This window comes from Sylvia atricapilla, chromosome 1, assembly GCF_009819655.1.
Source record: "Sylvia atricapilla isolate bSylAtr1 chromosome 1, bSylAtr1.pri, whole genome shotgun sequence".
Classification (NCBI taxonomy): Eukaryota; Metazoa; Chordata; class Aves; order Passeriformes; family Sylviidae; genus Sylvia; species Sylvia atricapilla.
The window spans coordinates 101,306,670-101,329,987 of record NC_089140.1 but is presented as its reverse complement, the minus strand read 5'-3'; the positions used below and the strand labels follow the sequence as shown (position 1 = coordinate 101,329,987).

At 41.7% G+C, this 23,318-nt stretch overlaps 1 protein-coding gene across 1 annotated transcript in view; it reads left to right on the top strand.

Annotated features, from left to right (window-relative positions):
* Positions 1-3,711: 3,711 nt before the first annotated feature.
* The window catches only part of RALBP1 (ralA binding protein 1), a 33,031-nt gene continuing 13,424 nt past the window's right edge, over positions 3,712-23,318 (top strand). Inside the window, exons 1-2 of the mRNA XM_066328989.1 lie at positions 3,712-3,855; positions 20,566-20,859. Coding sequence (XP_066185086.1) covers positions 20,616-20,859 — 244 coding nt within the window. The 5' untranslated portion in view covers positions 3,712-3,855; positions 20,566-20,615. The remainder of the gene's footprint in view (positions 3,856-20,565; positions 20,860-23,318) is intronic.

Sequence of the window (23,318 nt, the reverse complement as noted above, 5' to 3'; positions counted from 1 at the left end):
GTACAAAGGTCATAATGTGACATTGCTTTCCTGTCATTTCTTAAGGTTCTTGGCTTGCTTTTAGCATGCTAAATGGATTTCACATCTAATTCCTAAAAAATAAATATAAGAATACATGCTTTTGTCTTTAATAATATATCTGTAGTCACTCCAGTGTTCCTCCCAAGATTACGGCTATTCTGGTTTTCTGACCTGACTCCCAAGCCCCTCATCCTGCTGGCTGGAGTGACTTGAACTTTGCTGGGGATTGCACAGTGACACACAGACTCCACAACATGGATACGCTCCGGTCTCTCCAGCCCTGTTATCCATGGTGCCCTGTCCCACGGCTGGCACTTACACCTTCATGGGCAAAGCCTGGAGACTCAGAGCCTGGGAGGATTTAATGAGAACAGGGGACAGACCATGCTGATGAGGTACCTACAGCCAAACAACAACCTAACACTTTCCTGTTAGATGGTAATGTCTTTTGGGCTTGGCGAAAGGAACACCCTTACTAAGATTTGACACATCCCCTTGGCACGACATCTTCCACCAAATCACCAGTACATCATTGAAGTTTGTGCCACTCACATGGGAAAACACACTTAGATACAAAATCTTCCTAGAAACAGAGCAAACCTGATTCAGACAAATACATCTAGGATGTAAGGGTGCCCAAGGCTCATTTTCTTATACCCTTGTCATTGCTTAAGTATTTATAAATTTTTCTTCCTGCCGCAGAGAACTTGGAATTATTTGGCTTTAACCAACCTGCTATAGAGGAAGATGTTCCTGCCCAGGGCAGAGGGGTTGGAAACAGATGGTCTTTAAGGGCCATTCCATCCCAAACCATTCTGTGATTCTATGGCTCCATAATACTGCTCATAGGAGTTGCTTAGGCAGAGTTCAGTATCATATGCCTTTTTTGCCTCTGTTCTCCTGTCGGTGATAAATTCTATGAGCAACATACTTTCTCTCCCAAAGGCATTAACTAATTTACTACTTCTAGATTTTCCTGTTGTATCTTCAGGCTCCCATTGTTTCACTTGTTTGTTTCAGCACATAGCCAACTAGTTTCTTTCCTAAGCTAAACCTTTTTATGTCTGCTGTGCATTCTTTTATTGCTAAGGAGAATTACACAGCATGTCTAAAGTTATCCCAGAATGGCACAGCCCATGGAGACTCCCATCTTTCCAAGACAAACTCAACCCCAGAAGTGGCTTTCTTGAAGTAGTAGTAGAAGGAAGGAGTTATTCATTAACACAGCCATGCCTTTTCCCTTTACTTTCCCAGACCAAATGCTTTCTGAAGTTCCTCTCCATTATTATTTTATTACTTTTAGGAAGCTCAGGTACATCAGTGAAACTGATTTTCCAAGCAGAAGTAGAGAGCTTGCCATCTCAGAATCCTTGCTTCACTTTGTCTTAAAAGCAGTAAGAATTTACTGAGTGAATATGGGGCAAGCTGAGGGTGTAAGAAAGTGCCTCGGTCTGTGTAAGTTGGCCCCAGACCACAGTAAATTTTGCAAGTTAGAAATCATCCAAATGTGTTTCACATGGCAGTAAATTGGTATAGTCAGCACTGCACACAATCACTTGTTTGTCCTCAAAATCTGGGAGAAGATTTATTCTGGGTTCATTAGCTGATGGGCTCATTGTGCCTGAACTTTTGTTGGCAGTGGCCTGTAATAATACACATTCTTCAGAGCTGAGAGCCTCTGGCCACTGTCGCTTCAAGTGGAGATCCTCATGAGCAACCATCTCCAATTACTACGGGATGTTACAGAACTAACCCTTCTGTCTTCTTTTGCCAGGAGTAACGTGGCCTTTATATATAACAAAAAAAGAAACACATTAGCTGTGATGTTAAGTTAAATAGCCTGTGAGCCCTTGCTGTTACACTGTTTCTTCTGGAGAGGAGGGGGGAGACTGGAAGTTGCGAGGTTATGTAATACGTGGTGAAGACAATATCCCTGTGCTCCAACACTAATCGGAGTGTTTACAACCCTCCCTTTTGTAGCTTCCACTGAATAGCACAAATTCCTGTGGGGGACCTTTTACATTACCGCAGGAGGTGGCACAAAGAGCTCATTCGACAGGGACTAAGCAGCACTGAGTCTCAAGTGAATAAATGGAGCAGGTGGCACGCTGCCACAGTATTAATGGGTCCAATAGGCCGGGGATTATGCTTGAGGCTGTGGGAATGAATCGGCCCTGCTTCTGACTGAAACAAATTCCCCTGTTGATGAGCAATCCTGAAAGGGATTCAAATTACGCAGGTGCTCAACGTAACAGAAACTTGCATTGTAAGAGGCAAAACACCCCCCCACAAAATTCCTTATAACATCACTGTAAACAGGATGCATCTTAAGATGGTGATGTGTTCCTTGGCCAAGGTCACCTCAAGCAGCATCCAGAATGTGTCTCCATGTCCCTCGCATTCCAGACAGCAGTACAGAGGAGTGGGTAACTCCTCTCAGGAGGTCAGGGGGATGTTATGTGGGATGAAGCTGAAGCTGTTCTCATGTGAACAGAAGATGTGGAATTCTGTCAGCAGTAACATCACATGGAAGGTGGCCCAGGTGCCCCCACCTGTGGGGCTGTGTCAGCTCCTACACTGAGACTGATGGCTTGTGGTATTTGCTGACCTCCCACTCTGACAAGTATAATCTCATAACTCCTTTGGCCATGCCCGTCTTCAATCACTGCCAAAAGAATCTCAATATCACAGAATGGATCAGGTTGGAAGGGACCACAGTGGGCCACTAGGTCCAAACTCTTTGCTCAAGAAGGATCATCCCAGAGCACACAGCACAGGACTGTCTCCAGACGGTGCTTGAATATCTGCAGCAGGGGAGACCCACAACCTCTCTAGGCAATCTATTCCAGTCACCTGCATGAAAAAGTTCTTCCACATATCCAGGTGGAACTTCCTGTGAATCAGTTTCTGCCTGTTGCCCCTTACCCTATTGCTTGACACCACTGAGAAGAGCCTGCCTTCATCCTCTTGGCACCCTCCCTCCAGATACTTGTAGACATTGATGAGGTCCTCTCCCAGTTGTCTCTTCTCAAGGCTGAACAGGTCCAGCTCCCTCAGTCTTCTCTCATAAAAGAGATGCTCCAGCCCCTTAATTATCTTCGTTGCCCTGCACTGGAGATGCTCACATCTTTCTTGTACTGAGGAGCCCCTAACTGGACACAGCACTCCAGATGTGGCCTCACCAGGGCTGAACAGAGGGGCAGAATCACTTCCCTCGGCCTGCTGGCAACGCTCTTCCTACTGTAGCCCAGGATATCATTGGTGTTCTTGGCCACAAGGACCACTGCCAGCTCGTGGCTCAGGGACGCTTACGTTCCTTGTGATCCCAGACGAGCGATGGACCTGCTGCCTGCCAGCTCTCGGCGGCTGCTGAGGGAGCTTCGCGTACGTATCTCGCCGGTATCCCCCGCCGGGACGGAGGCTGGGGTCCCTTCGCACAGCCAGACCCCATTCCCGCGGGCCTGGGGGCTTCAACAGCGGTGGGGGCAGAGGAGCTGGAACCCCTCCGAGCGCGCTGACCGCTGGGAGCTGTAGTGCGGCGGCCGGCCGCGAGCTGTAGGGCCCTTGCCGGCAGCGGCCTCCGGGAGGAACTACAGCTCCCGTCGTGCTCCGCGCGCGGAAAACCCGGGCCCGCTCGCCCCACCTGCCCCGCCCTCACGGCCGCGCGGAGGGAGGCAGCGGCGCCTGCGCGGTGGCGTGAGCTCGCGCCGCTCCCCGCCCGTCCCTGCGAGCGCCGGGTGGCGGCGGCGGCGGGATGGGGCGCGAGGCGGGGCGTGCCCGCCGCGCGTGAGGCCGAGGCGGAGCCGCTGCGCGGGAGAGCGGGACCCCCCGACGGTCAGTGCGGGGCCGCGGGGGCGGGCGGGCGGCGCGGGCCGACGGCGCGGTGAGGGGCGCGGGGCCGTGCCGGGTCCGGCCGGGGGCGGAGGAAGGGGGGGCGCACAACTGGCGGCGCGAGCTGCCACCGCCCCGCGGCGCGCGCGGCTGCCGGGTGGGGGAGGGGCCGGCGCGGGCTGCTCGAGCGGAGGGGCGGGGCTCGGGAGGCCCCGCCCATTTCCCTTCGGGTCTGTGCTCTCCCTGCCCCGGTCTCCGCCGCCTTCCCTGCCCCTTTCCTTCTCTCGCCTTTCCTCCTCTCTCCTTTCTTTCCTTGCGTCTTCCCTTCCTTTCCTCCCCCGCTCCCCGCCCGCTGTCTGGCCCGTGTGCGATACTTACGGGCCGTGTTGGCCCTCCTGCCCTTACGGGGCCAGGCGCCTTGTGAGCCCTGTTTCCTTAGGCATTTGCTCCCTTTGGATGGTGCGGGGTTCGCTGCAGCTCAGTCTGTGCTGTGGGTTGGCTCTCTGCAAGGTCGTTTTGGGTTGATTTTTTTTGTGGGGAGGGAGAGGTGAGGGATATTTATTCATTTACCTTCACCTAGCGGTCTTACCTTAAAACCCAGACTGTTACTGTAATTTTTCTACCTGTAGTGTGATTAGCAGGTTCTAAGGATGTCTTGTTTCCTGATAATGTGTGTTACTATTCATCGCAGAATGGTTTGGAAGCGACCTCAGAGACCATCTAGTTCCAGCCCTTCTGCCATGAGCAGGGACACCTTTTGCTAGACCAGGTTGCTCAGAGCCCCATCCAGGATGGCCTTGAACACTTCCAAGGATATGTTGTTAGTGGGTGGTGTATGAGCAAATGCATCTTATTTTTAAGTGCTAACAGATGTCAAAACAAGTGACAAAGAAAATTCCAGCAATCCACACCAAAAGTATGAGAATGGTGTGGTTTGGATTTCCCCCATCCCAGTGTCCCTGAGGTTAATGGTATTTGTTGATGGGAAATAATCATTAAAAAAAAAACAACAGGCTAAGGCCTTTTTGCCCATTGCTTAAACCTGGGTGATTTGTGCATGTCCTTTGTTCTAGCACAGGAAAATGCCCTAATTGTGTCCTTAAACGGGTTTCTGACCTGGAAATAGCTTGAAGTGCTTATCATGAGTGCTCTGCATTGCTGTAACCCACCCTTTCAGGAATGATGTTAAGGCTTCGTTGGATATGATGCAGGATGGTAATGGATGTAAATTTATTAATGAGCTTGCAGGAGAATGGCAGAGGGATCCTTTAGATCCCTTAGGTTTGGGGTTTGATGTTAGTTGAGGTGTTGCATGCAGCTCGTGGTGAATGGTGCTGTGCTTCAGTTCATTTCAGTACAGTCCGTCTATAATCCATACAGTCAGCGTGACAAGCTCTTGGAGAGCTCTTTTCTATAAAGACATAAACAGGAATTAAAAAAAGCCCTTCCAAACTGTTGTCGTTTTGAGCATTTTAGTATCTCTAAGTGTGTGAAATTTGTTAACCCTCTTGCTGTAATGTTCGAGCTAATTACATCATGAATGAAGCGTCTATTATGTTGAAGTAAGGAACTTTACATTCCCCGTCCTAGGAATCTCATTTCTAGCTTGGAGAAAATAAGTTTTCTTTAGTAGTCCCACATCTGAAATGGAAGATAAGAACAGCTGCCTTCAAATCTTAATACTCTGCGTGCAACTTTGGCATTGTTCTGTCTTAGTTCAAGTGTATTCAGGGAGTAGGGAGGGCATGTTTTGTAGTTTGGATTGGTGGGGTTTTACCCCAAAGTAAGGATTTCACAGTGCAATCCCTAGTGTGATTGTGGCGAAGTTGTTTTTCTGTGAGGCAGATTATTTCCATTTCTGTTTGTGCACATCTACACTAGAATAGATTGTCCTGGAACTGCAATTACTGTGTTCCTGCTTCAGAGCTGCATGGCTCGCTTCTGCAGATGTCCTTAAAGCAAAGCTGACAGTCAAAAGCACTGCATCTAACTCTTTCGGGTTCTCATCTCCACTGTACCCTTCAGGCACTCTTCCCAGTAGGTTTTAGCTCTATATTCTTACAGAAAATGTTTACATATTTTCTGAGTAAAAACTGCTATTTCTTATGGGTGGTTTTTAGACCAATATGGAAGATGCTGCTGCTCAGCAATAGATACCACCAAATGCTAATTTACTTTCCTTCTGTAAAGCTTGGTGTCATTAGGTAGCCTCAAAATGCCCAAATATAATACGATATTTACCTTCAGTTTCTAGTAGTATAGTGTAGCATAATCTACCAAGTTTGTCTCTGAACTAATGTGTCTGATTATGTTGAATCAGCGAATGATTCACTACACTTACAACTAGCCATGGTTTGCTATGTGCATGGTTTGCTATCCTTCATCAGCTCCTTCTGCTGCTCCCCTGGGCCTCATGGATCATAGTTTTCAAATTGTTGCTAAAAAAAAAAAAATCTGCAGTTGGGCTGGAAGTACCTTATGGAGCAGGAAGTTTTACTTAGGCTGCATCCCCAGAGGTGATGGTGTTGAGGGGTGACTGCTGTCCAAATGAAGTTTACATCTTCTGCTTGCCATGGCCAAAACCAGAAGGGTAAAGGATGTGGGTTGAGTTTAGAAAAAGGAAGGGTATGACTTCTTTCCTGTCCATATTTACCCTTCTCATCCCAACCATCCCTCACCTTTTGGGCTTGACACCTGGGAATACAAACTTGGTTGAAGGAGTGGAGGCATAATAGAGTGAAGCAGACTTTGATAGCAACAGCCAGTCTGCCAAGCTGAACAGCAGCAGGGATCCGGTGCTCCCCGTTTTCAGTTTTCCTTTGGGCTGCAGTAAGAAGTGGGGAATAAATGCTTACCTGGGACAGCTGCAGGGAAGTGGAGGATTTATATGGGATTACCCAAGTAAGGTGTGGTGATGCAGTAAGTTGGCTCAAATGTATCCGAGGAATTTCTAGTTTATTCCGTCCTGTTACTAGCAGATTATGTACTGGGAAAAATTCATTTAGGTTTCATCAGTAAAGTGCTGTGATAATTTTTAACTAGTAGGAAAGAATTTTTGAAAAGATAAATATGAGGTACAGTGACTTCAGTGGATAATAAGAAGGTAAAAACAACACTTAATACCTGAATGAAGTTCATCTGACCAAAAATATTTGGAATGTACAATCGGGTCCTGACTGTTGTTTATCATTAGTTGTGCATTAAAAAAAGCCCAGAAAACAACTCTTTTTTATATCTAATGATGAATTTCACGTATACATCAGAGACTGAGATCTGCAAATTCAAAACCATGAGATCACAGCATTTAGAGCAATCAGTTCACTACCTACAAGCAGTATTTCCTTTGATAATTAATTAAGGTGTGTTTAAATAGAGAACATCATTTGGTATTTTTTTCCTTGTCTAGTTCCTGTGATACTAAGTAAACAAAAGTACAGATAATGAAGATGTCCTAGTTTTTTCCAGAAGCAGCTTGGTGTAGGATCCTGACTAAAAAAAGCAACTAATTATTTACTAAACATGTAATTTTATAATAAGAAAGAAAAAGTGATTGCCAGATGCTAAAACAATAATAATGTAAATCAGTACATATAGTGAATTGTTAATGTGTGTAAGTAGTAATGTGATATTTGGCCCAGTTAAAAAAAATATTTGTGGAGAAAATGTTATATTTTAAATAAGCAATTTTAGTATTGTTTTCTACAGAAATAGGAAATAGTGCAGAATAAAATAATGCAATTATTCTGGTATAATACTAATAATTGAAGAATGTCATATAAGTCACTTCATCTATGCTGGTGTGCCCTTAATTGTCAATACCTTGCCATCTGTCCATTTGTTGTAAGTGCTAGGAAGATAGGAAGAAATATAGACCTTATGCAATCAATGCAAAGAGAAAATTGCTTTAAAAAGAAGGATTATGGTCCTTGGTGTTACGCATTAATTTATGACACTATCTTGCAGGCGATCCCTGCCTTGCTTCCACCAAGGCTCTGTCTTCCCTGGAGGAAGCAGGGAATGGTTAATGATTCTTGCCAGCTACAGCCCGACAGGAGCACAGCGCTGGGGCAGAGCCTGTGTGGAGGTGCAGAAATGCCCCATTTTGGCTGCTGGAGGTTAGGCTGTTTCACAGGAATAGGTCCACCCCTCAGTGCAGTGGAAGGGGTCAGCTTCCCAAACAGTAGGAGCAGATTCCTCATATCCAGTCTGCTGTCTTTTATTCTCTTTCTCACCCTCAAGGAACAGAGCTTTTTTAGACTGGCTATTCTGGTCTCTGGAGGCACACAAGGAAAGCAAGGGATGAGTGATGGCTGTTTGCATGAGGTGGGAACGGCCAGATGGTTGCTGGAGAGGAAGAAAAAGGAGCTAGTGCTGAGTGGTAAGGTTTGACATTCCAAATCAGAATGAAAGTTTGGACCAAACTGAAAATTATTTTAAGGAAAATAAATTTAGTTTCATGTTTGTTGTTTTGTACATTTCTTAGCAGTGACTAACTCTTGAGTCAATTCCTATAGTTATGTATAGATAAAATCTATTTTTGTACATTTTCATCCTCTCTAGTGTGAAGATTTCACAGGTTTCTGTTGTCTAGGTGAAGGCAGCTCATGAAATTTGCTTCCTGTTTCACAGTTCAGTTGAATCTCTGGGCCTTTTTTATTACTAGAGGACAAGACATCTGGCAGAAAGGAGCTCTTGGAACTGATCACAGAACTGTACTACCAGAGCTCAAAGAATGATTTTTGAAAACAATATATGATGATAATTCTATAAAGTTGACTTCATGTAGTTGACTATGTCTTTCTCATTAAAAAATTAAGTAAGAATTCTTCAAGGGTATTACTTTAAAATCATACCTAACTTTGTAAAATAGGAGTTGCACCTATGAGTTTGAAGATATAATTTAATGTTTATCTTCTAATGGCTTTTGTGAAATTTAACATTTAGCTTACCTTGATGATGAGGCTTGTTGCTACTTTAACATTTCTAGCCTGCCCAGTTGTGTTTTGTAAGTACAAGGATCTGTGGTCAGGTGCAGAATTTTTCCAGGTGTTGCCATGAAGATAAAATTTCAGTGACTTTTATTAGAGTGAATTAAATTGAGTGCTAAATGTAAATTCTAGTGCTAAACAAGCCAGCAATTAAACTCCCTCATTTCATGGTAGTAATAGTGGTTTTCTACCATGAATACTATGCAAGTTCATAATTCTCAGTTATTGTTTTTGTATATCCAATATGCTGCTTTCACATACTTAATACTGAGTGTATAAATGTAGTGTATAATTACTGATAAAAGGTTGACAGATATTTTACTGTATTTGTACTACTCCAGGAGATTTTAGTATTATAAACCAAATGCTGTATGTAAAAATGTAATGCTAACCTGTACAAAACGCAAAATGCCTTTTTTTTTTTAACTAGATTCAAAGAGAAGTGTAATTTCCCTTTTTAAGTTTCAATTGTGGTAGCTTAAAAGGAGATGCCATTCTTTTAAGATAGCCTAAAGATCTTTTCATATATTATGTGATATTTTTAATTGATTGAATGCACTGAAAATATAAGAGCCTGGGGTAAAAATACCAAGTGATTGAACTGATTTACCCAGAAACTTCTTGTATTATTTCAGCCCACTGGTTTTAGCTTTTCTTGTTCTTTAGGTGTTTAAATCTTTACAAATGCTGTAAGTTTCCTTTGTGCTGGCCACTTGTTAATTCTAGATGCAGAGATCTTTCACAGGTCATGCTTCTGAAGTTTTCATCTTGAAATTTGGGGTTGCAGTTCTCTAAAATTCATGCAATGTGAACCACTGACGAGCAGATGTGTTTTAAGCAGCCAGGTTTTGAAACGTTGTTGGAGGAAACAAATTTCAGTTTTCCAGCTGAAAGAGGAAGTGATGAACATGTGGAGTTCTTTGCTGGTTCAGTAAATTAGTGTGACTGATATACTAGGATGTATATTTAAATGCATGTTCCTTCACAAAGATAGTTAAGAACTAATTTTCTGGCAATGGCTTTTGCAGATTTACCTTTGAATATGCCAGAACCTATATACACCACCAAAAAGCAGTGGAGAAGGCACATCAGTTTTACCTGAGTCACTCATTTTGTGTGCTGCAATTTTATGACATTTTATTTGGTCTATGATCAAATTTGTTTGCAATTTTCTGTAGGCTTCTTTTGGTTCCTCATTCTTTATAAATCCTTTAGGAAGTAAGTTTTTAATGTTATTTCAGTCAAACTTCAAAGACATCTGAAAGATACACAAACATGTCAAAGATGTTTGCAGTTAGTGTATCATTAGAACAGTCAGTTGTTGGTGGATATTTCGACAGGGTAGTTACATTTGGTGGGTTTTAGTACTTAGGTGCAAGGATTTCACCACTCTTAAAATTGCCTTACACTGATGGAGGCAGTTTATCTTCTTTTGAGGGAGGGATACGACAAAGGCCATCTTTCGTCTTATGTGTATTGGGGCTTCCATTAAACTGCTCAGATTTTAATTAAAGCAGCGGCGCGACTTACGTTTAGACAAGGCAACACAACAGTTTTGGGGATGGTAGTCAGAACTTGTTTGGTCATCTGCTATCAAATACCAAACTTCTTTTCCATCTGTGAAGCATGCAGTATTTTTAATATTGTATTTGTGTTATTATTCAGTTAATTTTTATTATATTTGACAAGTAAGTTGAAGACATCAATCAGTGTATTTCTTAAGGTTTGTGATATTTTCAAGACACAAGATTACTGAAAATTGCTGCAGTAGATGCTAAAGATTGAGCTAAGTGAAGCCTGTTTTAGAAAATGCATGTGAATTTCATTTTAAATTCTGAGGATGTTTATGCGTTTTTCCAGAAGGCTGGTGTTTCATGTAAGCTTTCTTCTAAGGCTGTTTGACTAGGTAAATTGGCATAGAAGACAAGGCAAATACTGTGAACTTCTGGGTCCTGCTGCTGTTCCAGTAATTGGCATTTCAATGGATGACAGATCCCTGCTTTCTCTGCAGAGACCAACAGCTGCCCCATGGTGGGTGGTGCTGCACCTTGCCTTGCATGTATTTGTGAATGTTTTCTGTGTTCACATGCGTGACATTTTGCAACATCTAAGCCCTGAAGGTGGTGATGTTAATCATAATTAATAATCTGCTGAACTTGTAAATATTTAAATTGACTTTCCCCTTGGGTATTGAGTGAATCTGGGGCAGACATGGAAAACAGAACTTGTTAATCCCATCTGTACATATGGTACTGAAAAAAATAACTAAAAATTCAGAAATTTGCTGAAAGGCTAAATTCTTCATGTGGTGTTGATGAAAAGTTGTCAGTGGCATTAATGGGAATATATCTGGGAAGAAGAGATGGTACAGCCCTACTCTTGTATGGAAACTTAACATACCATGCTAAAAATAAAAATTTTCTCTTCCATATAATTTTCATGAGTTTGAAAGACATTGACATCTATTCCCGCAGGTTCTTGCTGCAGACATAACATGGATCAGCAAAACAACTATTTTGCTGGCATGTCTCAAAACAAGTCATAAAACAAAACAAGCTACATCAGAAGAAACCTTTTGGTGGGTAGAACTGCATCTACAATAAGGCTGTGCTAAAAACTGGCTGTGCTGGGAGCACAGAAATGTTACGCATCAATCCATTACTGTTAAGTTGGGAAAACATTTGCATGCAGCCCAGTCTGTGCTTGATTTTACTCAAATTTGGCTCAATAAGGCAACCAGTGAAGGCTGATTTCCAGGTCAGTATCCACTGATGTTAGCTTGATAATAAACAGGACTCTTAAGCCAAATGCAAAGGTGATGCAGATAGACATAGTTATCAAATAATCACTAAAAATAATCAGAGAAGCTGTTATATAAACAGTGTTTCTGGATCAAAGTCTTTTTTGGCTTTTCCTTTCTGCTGTTATGGTAGAAGTTTATCTCGACCACCATAGTTCCATTTAATATTCACTAGAAGCTGAACATGTTTTGTCATTGATGCACTGGAACATGCAGGATTTTAAACGTGAAAAGGATCATACATAGAAATTGATCATCTGTGTCATGTATCACACTATGAAGAGATCCAAACAAAGCTGTTCTTCGCTTCCTCATGCTACAGAGCTGTCAGTTCAAGTGACATCCTGTAATTGATAGATCTGTTCATCTGTGTTCAATACATGGCAGCAAAAATTCAATGTAAAGCATGAGAAAGTTAATTTTCACAGTCTAAAACCTAGAGATTTGTGTGTCATTGATATACTTTCAGAAATTGCTTCTTTCTGGGAATGATAAGGCCACAGAATTGAATATTCTTTGCCTTTGGTGAGGTAAACTGGATTGACCTTCCAGTTAAAGGATTATGAAGTGACTTCTGCAAAGTTAATGCTATTTGAAAATTCTATGAATAAAATAAAGATGACAACTCACCCAGTTCAGTGAAGAAGCATGGTGCTTCTAATTGATTTTATTCTGTTTCCAGTCTGAAAGATGATATCTCAATACTGGATTAAAAAGCCAGACTATCTGGACTCAGCGTGCAGCTCTCCGTGCAGCACCTGTGCTCTGCCATTCCCTCTACATGTTGAGCAGGTCTGTGCAGTTTGTGGTCTGCCAGAGTGTGGCAAGGCTGTGTCCCTTTGGCACTCGTGTTGGAGAGTGGCAGCAGGTGATTCTCAAAGAACAAACCAGCAGACACCAGTGAAGTGATGTTTGTAGGGGCACACACCTGCACTGGTTTCATTGGAATTAACATGGGTACGAAAGATGTTGGTGATGCAGCAGCAGTGACACCTGCCTGCACATGTCAGCTGAGTGTGTTCCCAAGAGTTCCACAGAGCTTGGATTCTACTGCTGGCAGGAGCCTCACAATGCCTGACTGCATCTCCAGTGCTGCTGTTGAATTTGCCAGGTGACTTACTGCTGTTACAGAAAGGCCAGTGCATTATAGTGCATATTCCTGGTGCGTGGGCATTCCCAGATTTGTTACCACTGTTAAATCCAAAGCCATTTATCCTTGCCATTTCTAGTATTTTAGCATGTGTTAGCTAAGACACTCTTTAAACCCCACAAAATCCAAAATCAGAATTTTTATAGGCTTAGTTGTTTTTTACTGGGTATTGGAACTGAGTGTGCAGAGCTCTGGCCTCCCTGGAAAACTAGATTCTGTTCTCTGTCGTTTAATCTGTCATGGGTAGTCTGCAGATGCTCTTGGAAGAACAGCAGAAATGCTTAAAACTCCTGTAAAATATTTTATGCCAAATCCATTGTTTTTTCTTCTGCTTCATTTTGCATTTTTTTACTCTGAATAGCACTTGCTTTTTTAACAGCATTTGTAGTACATTCAGCTCAACCAGGGTTTAGGATGTTTGGGTTTTTTCCCTGACTCTGCTAAATTGACAGCTGTTCTCAAGCTGGCTGCATTCAGGTACTGGAGTGTGTCTGAATGATGCTGTAGTTTAAATCTCTGATCAGGGGAATTTGTCATTAAATAGATCCAGCCCAGGAACTGATTTAAAGTATAACAATTAGTATTAATTTGCTAAATCATAATCGCTGTACAACTTGCTGCAGACATTTGGAGACTAGACAACTCTTTGAAGGACTTGTCAGAAAATGTGAATTTTAAAAACCTTGTATACAGTCCTCAGGGCAAACAAAACCAGTGGTGATACTGTGTTTATAGTGATTGTTAAGAAAGTAAACTGTACACCTTTTGTTGTATTTTCCTGCCTTCCTCTGTTAAGTAGTAAAACTTTCTGTTCTGTTTTACAAGCATTAGCGCTGGTACAAGTGGGAATTTGGAGAGGTGGACGAGAGAGAAAGGGCAGGGTTTTTACCAGGAATTATTCTAAGGCCAGTCTAAGCCATAGTGGGTATTATATATGTTGCACAATGTAGTGGTTTTCAGAAGTATAGGAGGGTTCAGTATGTTAGCAAGACAGTTGTAGTGTTCTATTCAACTCTCAGTAATTCAGCTCTTATCAAAAGCTACCATATTTTAAATTGGCCTGAAAAGTTTCAGAGACTGGTACTTGTATATGTGTATTCAGCACTAGCCAAATCCTTCAAACTGTTTCTGAGAATTCAGCTAGCAAGAAAATACCTCTTCTGTAATAACGAATATTTTGATAATCAGGCCAATCTTTTTAGTGCTACTTGGAATTTAGAGGGAAAACCTAAATTTGGCTGGAGAAGACCTCCCAGATTGCCTTGCTTATGTGTGGCCCATATTTTGCGGAAGTTTTAATGAGAACTGAGTGTGGGAGAAATAGAAGGTGGTGAGGGAAACCTGTGAAACAGCGAGCAGCCAAGAGGTGAGGTTAGATGAGACACTGGGTGTGGAGAACAGGAATGGTGAAACTGGAGTTGCACAGGTCTAGGTTGTGAACACCTGCTTGGTGAGGAAAAGATTGTGAGATAGAGGAGGTGCAGTCCTGATTGTGGAGGAACTGGACTGCAGGAAAGAGGGTGAGGAAGCAAATGGAGAGAGCCTGGGGAAGAGTGTGACTAAACAATGGTGAGGCTGGTGAGGGTCTTGGAACACAAGCCCTGTGAGGAACAGCTAGGGGAGCTGGGATTGTTTAGCCTGGAGAAAAAGGAGACTCAGAGGTGACTTTATCACTCTTTACAACCTCCTGAAAGGTGGTTGTAGCCAGGTGTGGGTTGGTCTCTTTCTCCAGGCAGCAACTGACAGAACCAGAGGACACAGTCTTAAGATGTGTCAAGGGAAATATAGGTTGGATACTAGGGAAAAGTTTTTTACAAAAGGGGTGATAAAGTACTGGAATGGTTTGCCCAGGGAAGTGGTGCAGTCATCATCCCTGGATGTGTTTAAGAAAAGACTGGATGTGGCACTCACTGGATATGGTTTAGTGGAGGTGTTAGGGCTGGGTTGGACTTGATCTTGAAGCAAGTGTCTTCCAACCTAGTGATTCTGTGTGATTCTGCGTGAAACCATGGAGTGGGAAACTAGCGTACTGGGCTTGAGTACTATTACTGGAGGTATTGGATTACTTTGTGCTGACAAGACCATGGGATGCAAGAGCAAGGTTTACTGGGGGTAAAAACAGAGAATCCTGAAAAGTGGAGTTTTGCCAAGAAGTTTGGAGAATGAGATTTTTCTCAGGGTAGGTGGTGGCAGTTGCAATGCAGGTGGCTGATTAGTCAGGATACTCCTGCAGAAGTCTGGGTGCAGCGCCCATCTGTCTCGTGGTGCAGAGCTCAGGCCTTCTGCTTGTTACTTGAGAAAGCTGCGGTGCAGAGCATTAAACAGCTTGTTAGCTGGACAGTTATTTGCAAGAATGCCTCTTACATACTTGGTTGTTTTCATAATGTAGTGCACTGTAGCTGCTTCCATGGCATTTGATTCAGCTGGGGAAAGACATGTGGAGGACTTGCTGGGATATCCCTGAAGGATTAAATGAGCCACTGGAGGGGGAGCCACATGTGGGGCATAGTTTGTGTACCCTCTGTATAGGGCTTTGGTTGTTAACCTGTAACAAAGATCTGTGCCCAGACTTTTCTTGCAGACTATTGCTTTGGAGAGGTAGTGGGATATAAATTGTCACAGCCTGCCTCTCCAGGGAAGGAGGATGTTACAGCAAATTAGGAGTGTGGTGGTATAGCCAGTGCAAGAGGCTGCACCATGGGACAGGGGCTTTTCCTAGGCAATTCTGGTCCATCTCTTTTCAATGTGCTTTCTCCTGGAGCAAAGCATTCAATCATCCATCTCCTTCCAGGGATCCAATCCTTTGTTTTTTCCAAAATGTGTCTCTTGGAAACAGCCTGTGAATTGCATCCTGATGGAGCTCTACAGAATTTTGTAGGCTAGGAGCTGTAATACTGTTTTTCCTGAAGTGAACCAAACTGGAAAGCACGTGCTGCCACATATCTGGAGATTTTATCTTCATGCAATTGCAAGACTTTATCATAATGGGATTGGAAACCTTGTTTTTGATATTTCTAAAATGTCTAGGGTATTATTTAATTATTTAAGGCTGGCTCCCTACTGATAAGATTATTGAAGAGCTGGATTACCCTCAATAATAGGGAGTATTCTGGATACAGCTGCATATTCTAAATGTGAGCTGGCTCCTCCAAGAGCCCACTCAGATATGGATGTTGTCTGCAGCTCACTGAGTGTTGAGAGCTAAGTAGTTTTGTCTGTTTGTATATCACTCCTGAGCTGGAATGGACTCTCAGAGCAGAACTTGAAATGCTTTGGATGGTGCTGTAACTGGCAGACTTTATCCATCTACAGGTAAATGAGAGACCACACAAAAGCTGGTTTTGTTACTTTTAGAACTGATCTGATGCTGGCATGATCTGAAAAATGTACAGCTTGCTCCTATGTGAATTCAACTGTGTGATTATACATCCTCCTTTGAAATAAATTTTCCAACATTCTCATGGCATCACATATTGTGTAAAGTAATCTGAGGTTTAGGATCTGAATTCTGCTAAACAGTTTGTATTTTATTCTTTTTATCCAAAAAATTCTGTGAAGTCCCTTCTTGAGGCTTTAATTTTTGCCAATTATGAAGAGTGTGTGACTCACAGGGGAGTTACTCCATGCTGTGTTTGTGTGATTACTCGTGACTTGTGAAATTTTAAACTTGCTTTGCCTGTCTACATGAAGTACTTCCCTATTCCTTCTCCTTTCATGGCTTTGTTGCCTTACTGAAGAAAGGAAAGGGCTCTGATTTATACTTCGCCACTGCTTATTAAATGAAACAGACTGAAGTGCTGCCATGCAGTCGAATGTCAGAGTTACATCAGAAACCATCTAAGAAGTGTTCAGAAAGAAACAGTGATTTGTATTAAGCTTTTCAGTATGTTGTAAAAAACGCAATAGATACAGAACTTAGATGTGACACAGACCTTGTATAGTCTTGGCAAATAAATTCTAACTTGATCTTCTCATCCTATTCAAAAATCCCAACAGTTATATGAGTACCACTCATGGTTTCTGAAGTGTTTTGGCATACTTTGTCCACAAGTGATAGTTTTTATTCTTTCTTCTTATGGTTCATTACTTTCCAAAATGGAGCTGTGTTTGTTACTAGGATATTTTTTGTCCAAAAATGGTGTGCCTCATTTCTGCAAGAATCAGTTCCTTCATGCATGTCCAGATCTTTTGGACTGAAGGTCTGTGATGATGGGTGAGGTACTGCTGTGCTCTCTGTCTTTCTTTTGGGCAATTGTGATAGAGCAGGTAGCTGAGTGAGTGTGCTCACTCTGCCTCCATCTTTGATTAGTGACTTCCTGGGACTATTTTCAGTGTCACACCCAGGTACTCAGAGAGTGTCTGTTTGTGGCAAAATGGAATGACCAGGGGACACCCACTGTGCTTCAGATGTGGTCTTGCATAATACTTGTTGCAGAAAAATTCCACATCCTCCATTCCACCCAGAAGCTTTACAAAATAACATCTGTGCAATCACCTGCTCTAATTTGCTTCTGCTATTGCAATTGGTTACAAGGCCCAAAGTCACAGTACAGACTCAGTGCAAAACAGAAATAATGGAGCCTTCTGTAGTGAATGAAAGAGCTATGGATTTGGTCTTTCAGACTGTGCCTCTCTTTATTGTGTTCATGCTGACTTAGATGATACACTGTTGAAAGTGAGATCTGTTAAAGCTGGCTGTCATGTCTCTCTGTCTTCCCTTTTCTATGTTTTTTCCAAACCTCATCTTTACTTACCAAATATGCAGTTCAGACTGAATTTTTAAGGAAAGCGTTCAGTTATTTTCAAAAATGAGGCGTGAAAAAACACATTATTTTGCTGGTGCAGGCATCTTCCTTCCTTTCCCCAACCCACTTTCCTGTGCTTAGTCTATGGTCTAGAAAGGTGGTGATGGCATGGTGGCTAGGAGATTTTGTGTTAATGATGTACTTTCTTTCCATGTTTAAAATGTCGTATAATTTGGTCTTTCCTTGGGGGATAGAGGAAGGGTCACAATTCTGCCCATGTACAGTGAAGTCTTCTATTTGACATTCAGTTATTCTGAAGGCTTGACTCAGTGTTGAGCAGGTAGATGGTTCAAGAAACTGCATTTTGAGAGTACTTAAAAAAGTAACTAGGTCTAAGAAGGTGCAAGGAGCTCTCTGATGCTGTCATGTAACAGCATTTGTGGCTCCTGTGGAAGAAGAGTCAAATGTCAAGTGAATGAGAAGTGGTGGGAGTCAAGGAACCTGCTGTTGGCAGGGAGGTAAGCAGGGACTCCTTGTGTTACTGGGGAGAGACTGAGAGCCAGTGGGAGAAATGGGGACAAGGTGAAAAGATGAGGTAGGTAATGACGAGGTAACAAAATCCAGCAGCAGAGAACATTCAGGAAGAAGCAGGAACTGGTAACTAATCAGATAGAAGAAACAGAGGAAGAAGAGAGAGAACTTTATCTGCTAGAAAACTGTGTGCAGCAGGGAAGTAGGAACTGCCCAAATAAAAAATAAGATGAAGGGAAAGTGGGAAACTGAGCTTGAGTCACAGAGACCAAAGCAGACAAAGATCAGATTGTCTATGATACACTGAAGGTGAAACAGAGTAGTAAGTCAAGACAAGGGAATACTGACACTGAGTGGTAAAGAAATCAGAGCTTGAAGTTATAAATACTAAGAAATAATTGAAATCTGATGAGATGAAGCAGTGTGTGTGGTATGACAAAACAGAGATGCTCAGAGAGAGAGGTTGCACTCCTGTCATTGTGTTTCTGCCACTTCTCTGCTTTTCATTGTTGGTGCTTGTTGAGCTCTTCCACAAGCCAGCTCAGCAGCAGAAGCCTGTTGGAGCAGCTAGCAATTCGAATCATCTCGAAAAGATCAAACTGCTGCAATTGGAGGCAGAGGAGAGTTAATGGGGGGAGTAGTGTGACCTTCCTCATGTGACAGCAGTGAGTTACTGAATCTCCTGGTGAATGAGAACTGCACAGGTGAAGAGAAGCAGTTTGAGGGAAAGGACCTGCTGCAGAGGAGAGGCAGGACTGAAGCAGGAGCAGATTGGGAAGAAAAAGTCTGAGGGGGGGAAGTTGGGAGAAGAGCAAGCCTGTTAGAAATGTTCCTTCTCAAAATTCCTAGAAGGCCCATGGTTTTTTCAGTCTTGCTTTTTATTGCTGTCAGAAGAAAATGGTGAAAGACAGAGGAAATGTAAAGATTTATGTGGCAGTAGGACATTAACATCCATTAGTAAAAGTGGAAGAGGTTTTTTCAGTAGGCTTAAAAGCTCTCTTCTGCTGATAGGTCTTGATATAATTTGGGCATCATAGAATTTCTCCCTTATTTAAAGGTCTGGGAAATGATACATATAGGAAACTAATGCTTTCTTGAAGCGGTAAAATGCAAAAATAAGAAACATAAGTGCAGTCTTAAGTTGTTGCATTTGCAATTACACCCCCCATTGTCTGAATTTTTAGCCAGTGCCTCTGCTTTAGCCAGGATAAGGAATGAACAGTATTAAATAATAACTTCATTAATATTTTCTCATCATAATTCTGTGTCTTACTGTGCCCTATTCAAATTCTGATCTGAGTAACTGGTAATTTCCATAAGCAGTGTGAGTGATCTCCTGTAGGGAGATACTGTTGCATACATACTCTAAAATTTCACTCTTATCTGCATACAGACAGCTGAAGGATGGGAATTAAAAAAAAAATAAAAAATTAAAATTTCAACCCCAAATAAGGTGAAAAAAACCACCTGCCCCAAAGCCCACTTAGCAGGACTCATCTATAATTATTAACTGGGCAAAATACAACACCATGTCATATTTTTTCTGTATTCTACCAATCTGTAAATAAAAGCCCAGGAGTTGAGCAATACTGCTGAAGAGTGTTGTGGAATGTATCCTTTGTGACTGTTTAGACACAAGGGGCCAAATGCAGCCAAGTGGGCTCCAGAGGTGTGGTGTGCCATACAGCATATCCATTCTGTGGAATTTCTGAAATTTATCTGTGCTAGGAAGAGTTTTTTGCTTATGAGTTCCACTGCTGAGAATTTATGCATTGTCTTGCTTTATCAGTTTTTGTATAAACTTTTATTTGGCCAAAACTCTCAAGCAAACAGTATACCAGCATCTTTGTACAGATGACCTAATACAGCCTCTTCAGAGGGGAAATTGTATACCAGAAAAGCATAATCATTACTTTTTACCTTTTTTAATTTGCAGTAGCATAATTAAAAGATGGATTTGCTTTAGCTGTATTTATTTTATTTTTCCCTCTTCTTGCAACAGGCTAGGCGAGTTCTTATTTGCATCTATAAAATATGCTTGGGAAAGAAGAAAATGATCTTTGCCTTAAGGGCAGTCAGTGCACACAAACACCCTGAGCTTCCAGGCAAATCTATCTGATGTCAAAAAAAAATTAAAGTTAGCAAACTAATATGTAGTAAATGCTACCCATTGGTATGAAAGCTGCCTATGAATTTTGTAAGAATTATTTCAAGAGGTAAAATGTTCAGATACTTAATATATATGTTTTATATATCATCAAGTAGAAAAATGGCTAAAACGGCAGAGCTCATGTTAATATGGCTCAGGAGTTAATGAACAAATTCTGCAAACACTGAGCTTGAGACCTGATGTTATGTTACTGTGTCTTGACAGAAGCTGGAACTCTCATTGTAGAGGGCATTGCTGTTTATGATTTCAGGGTAGAGCTCCAAAGAAGGTGTTCCGAAACCCATTGCTTAAAATCACGTGGGTTTTCTTTTTGCTTTCCTCTGATGCAGGTGTGATGGACAGGTAGCAGAAGATTGCACTTTGATATTCAGGTATCAGAATGACCGAGTGCTTCCTGCCTCCCACGAGCAGCCCCAGTGAACACCGCCGGGTAGAACACGCTGGGGGACTCGCTCGTACTCCCAGCTCTGAAGAAATCAGCCCTACAAAATTCCCTGGATTGTACCGCACCGGTGAGCCTTCACCACCTCACGACAGCCTGCATGAGCCTCCAGATATAGTGTCTGATGATGAAAAGGAGCATGGGAAGAAGAAAGGAAAATTTAAGAAAAAAGAAAAAAGAAGTGAGTAGATGACTTCTCTTTTTAATTCAGTGCTTTCAAGTTCTCTTTCCTTTTTTCTCTCTCAAAATTGCTAAGTATTCCCAGTGGGTTCTTTTAAATTTGTTTCAATCTGGAGGAAGTTAACTTGCTACAAACAGACTTTGTGCAGCGCCTGTTTCTCTTGCAAAAAACTCCACACCTTAACTATTTTTTGTGGTGCAGATACAGGTGCCAAGCGTGTGCCCAGAATTACTAATAAGCACATTTATCCAAAACCTTTCATGATGCATTGGTAAATCCGGGCATAAGGTTCTTCTTCATTTTCTAAGTGGAGATTTTAAAATGTGTTTCCAAATACATCCATTTTTAATCATAGCTGAGGTGCTAGCTAGAGTAAAACTGTGTCTGATCTCAGCTGTACACTTGTGCATTTGGAAGAAGCAATTCCAACAACTGTGGCCCTTTTCCCATGTGTCTCCTTTATTCAGTGTTTGCTTTTGTGTACCATCCCAAGTTTTCATGTGCACACTCGCCATTAATCCAGCATTCATAAAATCTCTGTCCTTTTTTTTTATTCTAGCCTCTTAATTTAGTCTGATCATGCAGTTTTCCTCCAGCAGTGCCAGAGTATTATTGCTGAGGTCAAAAATGTGCAAACCAACACTGAGATCTGAATTTTCCAGAACTCAAAGAGCAAAGGTTAGAAGAAAGTAAAGCTTTGACTATGGAGTCCTTTGTCAGTGTATCGGTGTCTGAAGTGGAAATTTCATTTTAAAGGCTTACCCCTCCTCCAAAACAGCAGAACAATTAGTTGTGACCTTTACATTTGTGCAGAAAATTTTGGAAACATGAAATACTTTTTATTCAAGAAAGTTTTTCTACATATTCTGAAAGAACAAAGCACTGGGAAATACTAAACTGATACTGAGCACTCTCAGAAAGACCCTTCCTGTCCAAGTCTCTGAAATCTAAATATCACACCCCAAGTGCTAATACATTGTAAGTGACATTGGTTTTAGCAAACTTTCAAAATGTCTGTATCTCTATATCCTGCTACTTCTTACATGTGGAATTTGGAAGATCAGAAACAGTGAGACAGCACACAGTATTCTGCTAGAATTAATATGGTGACTATTTTTAATATGCATGCAAATATTTAAATAATCACTCCTTAAGAATCTGCTGGCACTGCACTGCTTTTAATCAAACCAGTTGCCTGGAATGCAGGAATTCTTTCTACCACAGTTAAAAAGGACTCTTGCTATTTTAACTAAAAACTGCCTAAAGAACACTGTAGCCCAAAAAATGCATCCTATAGTTAAACTAACAGCTGGAATTCCTAGAGGTTTTAAGAAAAGTGATTCCTTTGGGGTTTTCTGCAATGTAAACAATATTGACCTAATACACATTACTGGATTGGCAGTGAAAATAGAGTATTGATTGGATAGGTCTAAATTCTGGCTCTCAGTTGTTGCTTTTTTACTGTCCAGCTTTCTGTTAGAGCTCTGCATTGCACACCTCTAAATCTGGAACTGATAGATGCCAACATTTTGCATGGCGTGTATTTCTTGGTATGGGATTCAGGGAGTCTCATGGTGATAGTGTAGCTGAAGGCTGTTGTTGAGGAGGAAAAACGCTGCTTCAGCAAATCCACACAGGTCTGTGCACATTGGCACTGCAACTGTTTTTTCCCACAAGAGATTGCAACATTTTATAGCTGATGTAAAGCAATTTCTGTTACTTAAAAGAAACTTTTAGGTTTGAAAAAAGGTATGAAAAAATCCTTAAAGAAGACTAAAATGCAAAACGTGGGAAGAACAAAATCATCTCTTGCAGCACTAATGTAAAAGGCATTTAGCATTTCTTGGCCCTAATACATGTCTGTCATATAATTGCCAGACAGATATGAAGAGTAAGTTACATACCAAGCTTTCAGTACATCTCATACACTCCAAAAATAATCAATATTATACCTCAACAGACAGTTTAGACAACCTGTCTAAATGACAAGTGTTCTGTACAGTTGCTTATCATGGTTGATTTTAAGTTTTCCTTCCAGATTTGACCTTTGTTATTCCTCCCATCCTTTTGATTCTTAATTTTATTTTTCAATTCTGTTGTGTGTCTTCAGATTGCCTCTCTTCATTTTTTCTGGCTCTCTGCTTTGGTTTTGAACAGTGCACAACCTGCCATGATCATGCAGATTTGGGTCTAAACAAATATAACTGAACACGTCAGTGAAAGAAAGACAAGTTAACATTATGTTATGACAGAATGAGTGTTCGTTGAATTTGCAGTATTAATGAATTAATGACAAGGTCATTCTAATACCTGAAAATGTATCTAAGTTTAATCCCACAAAAATCTTGAGCTATTTTGATAATACTCTAAATGTAAACTCAGAAGTGCCTGGAGAGCAGCAGGGAAGGGAAGGATAAATATCCCAAGGACATTTAGTTTGTTTTTTCAGGTAAATAATT